This window comes from Rhopilema esculentum, chromosome 3, assembly GCF_057945365.1.
Source record: "Rhopilema esculentum isolate cy_ngs chromosome 3, ASM5794536v1, whole genome shotgun sequence".
Classification (NCBI taxonomy): Eukaryota; Metazoa; Cnidaria; class Scyphozoa; order Rhizostomeae; family Rhizostomatidae; genus Rhopilema; species Rhopilema esculentum.
The window spans coordinates 1,151,457-1,163,992 of NC_142817.1; the positions used below are offsets into that span (position 1 = coordinate 1,151,457).

At 36.2% G+C, this 12,536-nt stretch overlaps 2 protein-coding genes across 2 annotated transcripts; one reads left to right on the forward strand and one right to left on the reverse strand.

Annotated features, from left to right (window-relative positions):
* The first annotated feature begins 451 nt into the window (after nucleotides 1-451).
* LOC135692351 (transmembrane reductase CYB561D2-like) lies at nucleotides 452-4,894 on the forward strand. The gene is made up of 3 exons (XM_089113270.1): nucleotides 452-727; nucleotides 2,611-2,648; nucleotides 3,770-4,894. The coding sequence occupies exons 1-3, from the start codon at nucleotides 595-597 to the stop codon at nucleotides 4,283-4,285; spliced, it is 687 nt and encodes a 228-aa protein (XP_088969396.1). The 5' UTR covers nucleotides 452-594; the 3' UTR covers nucleotides 4,286-4,894.
* A 4,299-nt stretch (nucleotides 4,895-9,193) lies between these two features.
* On the reverse strand, nucleotides 9,194-10,686 carry LOC135692791 (U3-aranetoxin-Ce1a). The gene is made up of 3 exons (XM_065211090.2): nucleotides 10,504-10,686; nucleotides 9,852-9,971; nucleotides 9,194-9,441 (listed from the first exon to the last, which is right to left on the reverse strand). The coding sequence occupies exons 1-3, from the start codon at nucleotides 10,621-10,623 to the stop codon at nucleotides 9,331-9,333; spliced, it is 351 nt and encodes a 116-aa protein (XP_065067162.2). The 5' UTR covers nucleotides 10,624-10,686; the 3' UTR covers nucleotides 9,194-9,330.
* Between the last annotated feature and the right edge of the window lie 1,850 nt (nucleotides 10,687-12,536).

The following is a 12,536-nucleotide window of genomic DNA, read 5'->3' on the forward strand; positions in this document are numbered from 1 at the left end:
AGAGGTGCAGAGCCCCCTGAGCCCCCTTGTTAATGCCAAAAGTATCACTTTAAAACTTTTTGCCATTGTTTCTTGGAAAAATTTTTCGCGAAGACCCCTTGTGTTTTTTTAGAGCAACACAGCCCCGGATGGAACTCTATTTTTTTCTTGAAACGTTTTTTTACTCGCATTCTCTTCTGATAATTAATCTTTAGCGTTGTAATCTTCTTCTCAAGAGAAAAGCGTAATCAAAGAGTTCTTAGTAGAAACACGCCTTCTTTCTTCTTCTTCTGCCATGTTTTTTTGGACGATAAGGTGGTGGAAAGGGAACCAAAAGAAGCGTTAACTTAAATCATGGGTTTTAACCTGTCGAGGGGATCAAAGTTATTTTCTAGTCAAATTTAACTTGTGAATATTCTTTTTATCACAATCATCCTTTTGTTTTTCTGTTTCGGACATTACTTTGTAGCCTCGTTCTTTTCAAAAGTGTATCGAATTTGCAGTTCTGAAAGGCTATGTTTTCAAGAAAATTAGGCTTATTCGGAAAGCTTGCTGTCCACCCTGACTTTGAAACTGCGAGATATTTTCCTAAATACAGATGAAGTAGTGTTGTATATGGAGACTGTGGAAGAAGAAGAAGTCAAACGAGGCTACCTGACTAGCTGTTCATCAATAGGGGTGATAATGGCGCATTTTTTCGGAGTGTTGATTTTCATTTACACAGTGTATTTAGCAAAACCTGGATTCAGTGAGTATTTTAACATCATAAATATTCAACGATTCAATCTTGTTATCTAAGCTTAGGGAACAAAATCTATTGTTATATGTTAGGCACTAAGTACTTAATTTTATGGGTGTGTAGGCCTAGACAAGTTATGGATTCCACCCTGTCTGCAAAGCGTGGCAGTTCTCAACAAGATCTTGTGTGTGCAAAAGCAAATATAAATTTGTGCATGTGTGCAAGAGTGCTGACAAAGTGTGTAATGTGTGCACACTGTTCAGTTTTGGTCCGATGCGTGCAGCAAGCTTCTAATGTGCAAATTATTTGTCGATTTGTCTCAATATGTGCACAGCAATTATTTCCTTCAAAAGCGCTTTAAAGCACTCCACAAAATTTTGACTTCAGATTATAATTTAGCATGGGGTCAGTCATACATTTTGTATGATTAAATTTCAATTATTTCGACCCCCTCCCTTGTACTTAGCTAAACTTCTAGGTGGGTTGTGGGATTGAAATGTATAACCCCCTAAAAGTCAGTTGATTTCAACATAATTCAATCCACAGAATGATCTTACAGAGTAAATTCTTGACCCTATACTGTTGTTTCCCAAAAATTGTTAGTAAAGCCTGATACTCACTAGACGATTATCACAATTATCACGATAACGATTAGTCTGTAATCGTCTTTATCCACAGTGAGTACATCAAATGTAATCGTGTTATGTCCTCTAATCGTGATAAACCATCATGATTATCATGAAAGGATATCAAAAATTTTTGATATCTTTTCACTGTAATCATGATCCGATGATGTCAGTCTTTTTGTTCAAAATAATGTGAAGAATTTATGAAGGGAAAGGAGTGTCCAAGGCAAACAAAATGTTGAAAAACTGTCATTGTAATCATTCGGTGTACGTTATGTTAAGGATATCTCATCAAACATTCTGATTTCAAAATGGAAAGTGAGAATTAGCAATTCGACAAGACACTTTCTGCAGCTGTGAGAAATAATCAGCCTACGCTTAAAAAATTACAATAAACCTAACACTGTAGTTTCTCAGATAATTGGAATATGCTAGTCAGTAAATTTTTCTGATTGGCCTATTTTGATCCACAACTGGGTATATATTTTTCATCGTGTTCTTTCGGACCCTTATTCTGATGTTTTATGCTCTGAGGAGTGTCAGACGAAAAAGCTTCTAGCCAAGATGTTGTAAAATGTTTGCTTTTTTCAAAGCCATTTCTATTTCCATTCTATAAATAGATTACCAACATTTACCATACTATAAATGGATTTATTCCATTCTTAAAATGGAATTCCTTTCTTTATGAGGTTCCCTAGACATCAAGGCAATTTTCCCCCTTGTCTCCATCTCAGTGGCCCTGCTTTAGATTACCCTCATGATGCTCTTAGGGTGCTAATGTTTTTGGCCTTTTTGACCATTATTTTTTAAATCATCTTCTTACTTGTCAAACCTTTAAGAATTTGGATAACAGCCACTGATGGCAGTGGTAGTTAAGCATAGTTCAACTCTCAATCATGAATTACCCTGAGATTTCCTGTTGTAAACAGGAAAAGTGCCAGACACTCCCAATATCTCGTTGAAAACTGCCATGAAATCCAGACCAGGGCCTAGAATCTCTGGCTTGATTTAAACAATTGCTATAGGGGTTTCTTTGGTCTATTATTTCAGGCAGTTTTCGTTTCAAAATTAGGTCATTGGTCAGATACACATATTTAGGAAGGATATTAAAGAGATTAAGAAAGTATGATTTAGAAAAGAGAGAACCCATTGCAAAGTCTATTTACTAAACCTCGTTTACATTTGTTGGCTTTGCTATATACTCATGTTTCCTTATTCTGCTTTTGTGTCATATTTTTTTCATAATGTCTTTATATTTTGTTGTAGCTTTATTTTCATGGCACCCAACTTTGATGTCACTCAGTGTAAGTATAATTCTCCAATTCTTTCAATAAACACCCAGAGTTTTTAAATACCCTGGCAAATTCTAGAAGGGTTTGTAAATTCATATAATATTCGGAGATAACAATACTGGTTTCATCAAACATTTAGACACAATATCATTATAAACCTTAATTCTGGGACCTAAATGTTGGTTTGATTCTATTCTACCCAGAAAAATATTACTGAGGTCTTTATAAAACCGGAAGGTTTAATTGCAAAAATGAGCTCTGCAGTGCAAAAATAGTCTTTTTTATGTCAATTTGACTTACATTAAATACGGATAACAAGAACGAAGCACCCCAGAGTTAAAACCTGAAATTTGACATTAGACCTGAAGATCAGATAAAATAGATATGCCATCTATCTAAAAATGTTATCATATCAATATCAATACTTGATAAAAAAATAAAGGGGTGTTTCTCAAGAATGCTTAATATGTAACAATATCTTTGTTTTGTGCTATTTTCACAAGGGACTGAGCAAAGGTCTGACTTGTGCAATTATCTGACTTATCAAATCAGATCTGTGCATTGAAAAGCAACATCATTTATACTGAATGGACTGGGAGTATGACTATGCACATCTGTCCCATTTATTAAATTTCTGCTTTGTGCAAAAGCGAATTTGTAGCAAATTCTGTGATAATTAAAAAGCATCATAGGATAATTCTAATCATCAAGGATGTTTACGAAGCATGAGTGTTGTACGCATGTTTTTATCAGAGGGCATAATGATATTCAATAATGAATCCTAGACAAGCCCCAGGCCAGACGAAACATTCTGGGGGGCTAAAGACACAAACTGTAACCATTGGCAGACACCGGGGGGGGGGGGAGAAAATGGTCTTTTGCTCTACAACAATGGGAAAATGTGATTTCATCTTATTAAAACACTAGGCTACCCCTAATATTTGACCAAGTGTCTGCCCCTGACAGTAACACAATATATAAACCCAAAAACCGGTTTCTCTGTTCCTGATCCTAGAGGGTCTTCAATTTCAAATATCTCAACGTCTGCTGCTCCTTTTAGTGGTTTATGTACTATTATTGTATCTACAAAGTGGTGTATCATTTTTTAGGTCTGAGTATTGTTTTTTCTTTAGTTTGCTGTGTTGATGTTGGAGGCCATTCTAATGTTTTCACCATACAGTTCATTGATACCAAATGCTAGCCGAATGGAAAAGGCTAAATACCACTGGCTTTTCCAAATTGCTTCACTTATTACCTCCATTCTGGGACTGTTTGCCATCTATGAGCACAAAGAACGCAACAAAGAAAATCCTGTCCATTTTCATTCTTGGCATGCAAAAGTGGGACTGGCTGCTGTGGTTTTATCCTTGGTTAATTCGCTTTCCGGCATTGGTTTGCTTTATCCAAATTCAGCCATCTGGAATCCTCTTAAAGCAAAGCTAGGAGTAAGAAAGAGACTACATGCTGTGTTTGGCTCATTGGTGTTTCTAGTGGCAACTGCTGCTTTGATCTTGAGTTTATATACAAATTGGTTCAGTAAAGTAGGTGGAGAATTCATTTGGTATGCAATGCTGACGCTGATAACAGTTGTGGCATCAGTTGTCACAAATCAAGTTGCTAATGAATTCATTTTTTCCAGAAGAAAATGAGTCAGCACTGAATTATTGGATACTTGACACACAAATAGAGGTTATTTAACCCACAAACATCTCAGATTAGATTGATAAGACTCTCTGAATCTTTGAATCTTGTACTGATATAGAATGACTTGTCATCCACATTTTTATTTAAATGCTTTCTTGCAAGAAGAGAATTTGGTTTTAAATCCTCAATTCTTGAATACAAATGCTGTCAGTTAACCTACATTGATGTTTTGCTTTACTGAATCACTTCCACTATAACCTTGTGGTCATTTCCCATGTTCTTGTGTATGGACTGTTTGAAGGTTTAGAACAATAGAAGGGAAACACAAAAATGGAGCACTCAGATCACTGAAAAATACAAATCTTTATATGCATGTATTTGGGTGTGTCTGTAACTCTGTATTGATAGCGACATCTTGCCACAATTCTTTCACAATTCTGTCTCTTTTACCAATTCTGCAGAGTCATTGTCGTTCTTTGTTGTAACTAATCTAAGACACTCTAGATTCTAGATGTACAAGGGGAGATGTTTTCCTTGACTTAGTGTGAAAAAAGTGCATTGACTTAAGGTTTTGGTGGCAGGTGTAATTAGTTATGTCAACAATTCAAAGAAAATATAGGCTTCCTAGAAATTTCAGATTGTTTAAGGAACAAACCCAGCAATTTGCCAACTGTTTATATCTGCATCAATTGTAGATGCCAATTGGCTCCATCCACAATATAAAAAGACATGATTGGAGCAATTAAGGATCAAGTAACAGAACAAAATTTGTCTTGTTTCCTCATCTGAAGACTGGTCATACTTTATGAAAAGTCAGGCATTGTACACACAGTGCCTGCCAAAAGTACTTGGAACGGCAACCAATTCGCATCATATTTTTTATTTCTTTACCCAAATATTGCTACTTCTGCGCCCCCTCCCCCTCCCCAGGACAATTTTGATTATTGAGAGAACATATCATACGTGTTCCAAGACTTATAGCAGGCATTGTACATCTGTCTCAATCAGTTGACTATGATGAATCTTCAAAATGCTTATTTCTTTTTCGTTCAAGGTTTCTAAGACTAAATTGCTTAAAAGAGTGTCTAGACAACCTGTCTAAGAGAAAAAAGTGTAAAGTGAAATAATTTTTATCTAGAGTTATGTGAATTTGGCAATATCTAGCTAAAACTTCACTTTCGGCAAATCTCATTTCTCATTGTCGAAAAGCTTACTCTTATGATTTTGATCATTCACACATTTGCACGTTAAGCAAATGAATGTACTTAATCATACTGCATTTGCCCTCCCTTTACATTATGGCACTGATGAAAACCGCTAAAATAAAGGCATAGACAAATACGGAGTAAAACGGATCTTGTAACTTGTAGAAAAAATGAATTTGCTGAAGTAAAAAACGTGTTACTTTAATTTTTGTAAAGTAAAGAGATTCAATGGGATAGCTTGCAAAACTTATATAAATGCTTTGCACAGTCCTGAATTCTAGGCCTTGAAAAACTTATTATTTTATCGATAAAATAAACTTATACCTCAGTATGACTCAGAAAGGGTTCAAAGATTCAAGATCCAGTGAAGACGTGTATCGCCCCAAGACTTTTTAAGCAAAGATTTTCACACGGTTTACCTTCTCTTAAATGTCGCAGTATACACCAGTTTCAAGCTTTTATGTAGCTTGAAAATCTCTTCGAGATCCGGTCATCGCCCATCATTTATTTGATGTTGATATTCATCATTTATTCGAAAGCTCCTTTGAATATATGCATTTAATTCTGCAAACAGAATGTTTCCAACAGATACCACTTTACCACGGGTTTGGGAAAATGAGCATATTTTTACATATTCTTATTGTCTTAAATATTTCTAGACTTCTTTTTTCAAGGCAGCTGATTTTCTTAGTTTGATAATGTAAGCGCTACTGCTAACTTTTAACTCGAAAGTCGCAGGAAAGGAAATAAAGCACCACATGAATGTATCACTAGAAAGAAAAGTCCACCAAAGGGTGGTGTGTGTACTGTGTGTGTGGAATGATGTTGTAACGCAATGCATCGCCTCTGCAGGTCGTAAGACAATGGCAGGGGCAGCGGCTATATTCAAAATTCAAAAGGCTGGACTCACGATCCTATTTCGATGCCCCTCGCTTGTATGGTCTAATTATTTCTTCCACATGTATCAAAAAACCAAATGTATACTAAGTGATGAAATGTCAAGATAGAGTTCAAATTTAGGTAGAAAACATTTCTCGTACACAACCCGCACGACATTGACCATACAACCATACCCACTGGACTATCATTTTACCAATATTCGTTAAGCTCATTTAAAACTTGCTCACTTTTTATTTGACTTCCGCCTTTCAACATTTACCTTGCTAAGATAACGACAGTAAATATTTCTATCTTTATTTTGATTAATCATGTCAGCTGATGAGTTGCTTTAATTTTGGATTTTGATTCCAAATGATCAGATAGATCATGTCGTTCCTTTAGTCGACAGAACTTTGCCAACGAAAAACGATCTTGCTGAAATAGGGAAAAATGTACCGCATTGTTGAATTATCGAAAACACATACAAGCAGAGGAATTCTTGCTTTTCATTTCTCCGTTTAATATTCTAAACCCAATGGCCTTACGGAAAACACTTCTAATTCGATTTTAAAGGATTTTTTCTATATTTGATTCATTTTGTTGTTTTTATTGCCAGATTTTATTAACTGCTTTAAGAAATAGCATCTTGATCAATGATTCTGAAATGCCTTTTTAAGCCGGCCATTATTTCGTGGCTTCTTCATTAATTTCTATTTGCGGTAACAACAGCGTCAACATAGATGGATGTTATTACCGTTGGTATCTTGCTGTGCGCAAAATGAGATTGGCTAAAGATTCTTCGTCTAAATATATATCTCGCTTAGATGAAGTAAATCCTTGCAATGTCAATACGAAAACAATACATCATAGTTTTTTATAGTTTTGATTCTGATATTTAGTTTCATAGTTTTTGATTTTTTACTAGAGGCTTAGTCTATCAATGTCCTCCAAATTGTTGCCCTTCGTTCAAGTATTTATAAATGATGTATTTACAAGCATTTTTTGATGAATGATGCTCCCTAACTGGTTTGAAGATATTGACCAGCTCACGAAAATCATGCAACTGGTTGGAAAGCCAACACTTGATTTTCTGGCAAAAATAACAAGTGAAAGTGTAAGTGCTTTAAATATTTTGTAGTATAGCTTTTGGTAACTCCGAGTTCTAATAAAGACGAAATGCTGTGCGGTACTTAGATTATCTTAATTAAAATGCTTTTTGAAAACTGTTGGTTAGCAAAATTGGCTCTTCGGATTCTTGCCAAATTTTTGTAAAATGAAAGAGGCTTTTTCAATGAAGTGTTGTCTCATGTGTTGTATTCAAATTGGCCTTTTAATCGTAATTTCACAAGCATTGAATGACTTTGTTTTAAATTGAACAGCTTCAGCAAAATATTTTTTGAAATATTCTGACAACGGAGAAGAAAAGAGATTGTGGTTCTGCAGTATCTGTGTCCCTTTACTAAGATTTGTTTTAGATTCTAGAAACTTTAATTTTTATGTCCACAATTTGTGACCTAGCCTCGCAGTCTCGTGACCACTCGAACTTACACCTTGATATCCCTATTTCTTCTCCATTTGTATATCAGTTTTCATGTTTTCTGATTGTACAGCTTAGCCAACAGCTAGTGCTCTGATTGCGCCAGCGGACAGCTGTTCTCGATATCTAGGCTCTTTTGCAGTCTTTGAGCTGTGACTTTTTCCCAGAATCTGCAGTGGTTTGCTGGTGTTTTTAATAAAGGCTCGTGATTATGTAGCAAGAATCGTCATTAGCTGTGGGATTTTTAGCTTATACTGAAAAGGAAGGGAAACTGCAATCATTTCTTTGTTTCGTTTAAAAGCTCATTTGAAGATGGTTTTATTTCAGATAGTCGGAAAGTTTGCTATTGTGTTTGCATGGAATGGATTTGCACAAATTCAGATGATAAGTCCTTGTCTGTATGGCCAGGAAATAGATCGTTGAATTTCTGTTTTGCTTGTTACTCAAAATACGGTCTTTTTATAAAGGAGCAGGATCTCATCTTAGGAGAAAGAGGCCTTCTTAAACAGATCGATTTGTGTTACATTTGAAGGTGCAGCTCATGTTTTGTTGGTTTGTTGAAAGTATAGAAAAATATCATACAAGGCACAAGAAAAAGCGTACTCCTTGACGCCTTACTTTTTTCTATAGTAAATCAACATTGTTCCTTGGAACACCAAACTTACGTTGGTGTTCCAAGACTTTTGGCAATGATTGTACATTCAACGCACTATTTTGTAATTTTGCCACCATTGCTGTAGTACCCTTAATCGTTTATCTAAACACTTGTATTGCGCTACATTTTATTAGGATACTTCACTGTCGCTTTTATCTCATTTATCTCATTTTATCTCAATAGCTTATTGCATTTAACTGGACACTTTTTGGCTAGTTTCAAAAGGTGTACCAGGGGACTAAATGCAGAACCCCCTCTGAATTCTCAGAGAAGAGATAAAACCATATTGTAGACTCTAAAGTTTAAAAGCACTAGAGCACTAAAGTTTTTCTACTTTTTTAGGGCTGAACTTTGTAGCTTACTAAACATTTGGTTAACAATCAACTGCTTTTCTTCAAATGACTATCTTAAGGCGTATCTACAATATTAGCAGACTATCCAAAAGTCAAATTTTCATTGAATTTTGCTGAGAATTTGAGCAAGACAGAGTTATGACTGATAGTATTTCGATAGCATTCGAATCTCATTTCTGAGTTGCTTAAAAGGTGCATCCAAAATTCAAGTTGATTTCATACTTTGTTGTCGTTTTCGTAAATTTTGCTGTAAGACAGTGGTATAAAATTAAAAACGAAAGACATGCATAATTTCCTATAACTAAACGAAGATTTTTCATTTACATCTGAGCGTATATAAAATATAGCACAAATTTTCAATACATGTCCAGGCAACACATCCCAACAGGCTTCTAAGTAATGAGCTTGAATGCAGGTTTAATTAATTATCTTGTTGGCATTTGTAGATTTTGTAAAGCCCAATGCTTCTTCTGAATTTGCAACTTAGGCCGCTTTGGCATGGACACCTTCGGACGATGCGATCAAGAGCCGCCTGTTGAAAGAAGAATCTTCCCTGTAATAGACAGTTGACTAGGATCGAAGTTAATGTCATGACGCTCATGTAGCTTGCCCAAGGCATGTTTAAATCCAAATTGCCACAAAGGAACCTCCTTCAGACAGTAGGTCAGTTAAAGGAATATCATGAATTGACACGTTCTAACCAAACCTTGAAGTTACAACTGTTTATTCATCAATTAAAGTCATACTATTCAGCTTCTTTGCAGAGAGCAAGTGACGGCCTTTGCACTACTTTGGTGAGCGGGATATAAGCTATGCTGTATCGATGACATCCTTAAAGGGACTGTGACGTCACTTAGATGACGTGTTGTGACCCTATCGGCATCTTGTTTTTGTAAGATTATTCTTAAAAACAGAAGAAATTTTGAAAAGGAAATAGAAAACCTGAAAGAATCCGGTTGCACAGTAGTCTCCCTCGTCCAGCAAATTGCGGCATCGCTTTCCAAGAATGTGACGTGGCACACAGCATTGGTTGACATCGCAATCACTATCTTCACTGCATCTCTGCAACGAAAGAGGATCGGAAAAGCTGATAAAAGTAGTGGATTTTACTCTAATTTATCTTGAATAATAAAATAGATGTACGAATATAGACGAGGGCCTAGGTTCTGTCACAGAATAAGTTATTCTTTTTCTGTGATTTTGTTGAATCGAAACAAAAAAGCGATTTTCTTCTATCCGATTTGAGGCAACAAGAAATGCCTGCGTGAAAATATCTCTGAAGAAAAGCGTAATGCCATTGCAGACATCAAGACCAAGCCCTATGATGATGGAATTCTCTGGTTGCTTTCCTTGGAGTAGGTAAATGCAGCGTAGACTCTATTACTCGCATTGTGGATGACAATTGCTTCTATCTTCGAATGAGCTATGATAAGCTACCTTTGCCAAAAAGATCGATCAAGTTACCTGGCAGATTGATCGAAACAGTTGCTTAAAACATTTCCTATTTCAGTTGAACACAAGTTCATCACTTAAAGAAATGCAGCAGACATTTACAAAGAGCGATTTTCGCACTGAGTCATAATAGGTTACAAACCTTTCCAAGTACTTTGTCTGTGATTTTGTCGATTATAAGCCTCTTCTCTCTCTCTTCTGCAAAAACAGTAGCACACATCAACAGTGCAGCAGCGAGTAAGAAGAATGTGATTCTTGCCATTTTGTTGAATATAGGAGATCTCTTGCCCACAATTATTCACCTTTCAAATGTTGCTTTTCGCTGCATCTTCCGGCTGTTTTATAGATCTTGCCTTCTGACATCACAAAATAAGCAAGTAGGAGGAGCTGTTGACGTTTGTAGATTCAGGCCAGTCTTTATTTAACGTTGCAATAAATTGTGAAGTGTCCATCAATCTTTGATCAACTGAATACAAACAGGCCATTTGAAATCTGAAATCATTTCAAGATCTGCTATTTCAGCTTATTCTATTGATTGGCCTGTTCACATTATTTATCTGTTCTTTCAATTACTGTAGCAAACATCATCCAAAAATTAAGTTAGTTTGAATATGTACTTAGAAATTTTTGACCCTGACTGAGTCTGTGTTTGACACAGTTTTCTCAAAGCAAGTTCAAATGCTGCAAAATTATTTACGTTATGAGCATGTCTTTTACCAACGTCAATGTCAGAATCTTTCTATCGTTTATTTGAGGGTCTGATAATATATCGCTGAAAATGAAAAAGTCAATTTTAACCAGAATTTTTTGTTAAATTTTAATGCTAGTTTTTTTATTCAATGAAAGGTCAATTATTAAGAAGTCCGATTATTAAAATTAACAGCAGGCACTGTCGCGCGTTGACAAGGGTGGAGGGGGGGGGGGGCTGGTGAGGGCCAAATTTGGATAAAGTGGCTTGACTGATGGTCCAATTCTTAATTATTATTTATGTTTTGCAAAAAGTTGGGGATCTAAAGCCCCTAAGCCCCTGTCCTCGTATCTATTTCAGTTCTCTGTATGAAACGTTTATGAATATAAAATGTTTGCACTTCCGAGCATGCTTTGGAACCATCGAAGAATACGGCGTCCTACGCAGACCTGCCAACTCTCCCGGTTTTGCCGGGTGACTCAAGGTTTTGCTTGCCTTCACCCGGTCTCCCGGTTTTTTATAATCGTCTCCCTGTTTTTTCTTGTCTTTCAGCAAGGGTTTTCTTATAACAAAAATTACTGAAATGACTTTCTTCGTGACAAAGTTTTTTGTTAGTGTTAAACAAATAAGAAAAGGCTTTCCATGATAATTATTGCCATTAACTGTTTGTCCAATATGACTTTTTTTGCAGGTATGTTGTTCATGAATTCAACAAATTCCAGGGATCTCCCTATTTTTGGCCAAATCTCCCTGTTTTTCTCAACAAAAATCTAAAATATCCAGGTTTTGAAAATTTTAGGTTGACAGGTCTGCATACGTTAATTTTTTCAAGGCACCTTTGCTTCAACCTCAAACTCTGCCAACCTCTTTTATGCAATATTTTCTCAACACACAGCCACTCAATTGAATAATATATCTACCTTTATCGAATAGTAGCAGCCAGCAGAGAAATTATGTTTCCACCTCCTTTACATGCTGCAGAAATACCTCGTTTCGAAAAGCAACAAGCACTATATTTCTTCAGCGTATATATAAACAGATATGGCCTTACCTACCTAATAGATATTTATTATCAAGAAAGCCTTTGGTACCACCTTATCCGAAAATGCTGATCAAGACTAACACGAGGGAACAGTGGCGTACCCAGGGCTGCAGCAGTGGGGGGGGGTTTGGGGAAACGCAAGAAATTTTTTGCACCACGCCCTCTAAACATTCGCAAATGCGGGGAAACGCCCTTTTTGCAAAATTTCCCCCCATTATTTGATTCATGTTAGCTACGGTAAATAGCAAAGCATTTTACAACTGTTATTGACACAACCATACATTGTACTAAAATGAGTTTTACGTCGTTTTTGAACAAATCTCGAGGACCATATTTTAGAAAAGTGGGGGGGGTCCGGACCCCTCCATTCCCCCCCCCCTTGGGTACGCCACTGCGAGGGAAGGATGGTGCATCAAAAATAATCTTCTCTTTACCTTTCTTGTAT

Coding starts and splice junctions, on each gene's coding strand:
- LOC135692351 (XM_089113270.1), top strand. CDS start 595: ATGGAGACTGTGGAAGAAGAAGAAGTCAAACGAGGCTACCTGACTAGC. Junction 728..2,610: donor TTTAGCAAAACCTGGATTCA/GTGAGTATTTTA, acceptor ATTTTGTTGTAG/CTTTATTTTCATGGCACCCA. Junction 2,649..3,769: donor CAACTTTGATGTCACTCAGT/GTAAGTATAATT, acceptor TTTTTTCTTTAG/TTTGCTGTGTTGATGTTGGA.
- LOC135692791 (XM_065211090.2), bottom strand. CDS start 10,623: ATGGCAAGAATCACATTCTTCTTACTCGCTGCTGCACTGTTGATGTGT. Junction 9,972..10,503: donor CAGACAAAGTACTTGGAAAG/GTTTGTAACCTA, acceptor CTTTCGTTGCAG/AGATGCAGTGAAGATAGTGA. Junction 9,442..9,851: donor GTGCAACCGGATTCTTTCAG/GTTTTCTATTTC, acceptor TTCTTTCAACAG/GCGGCTCTTGATCGCATCGT.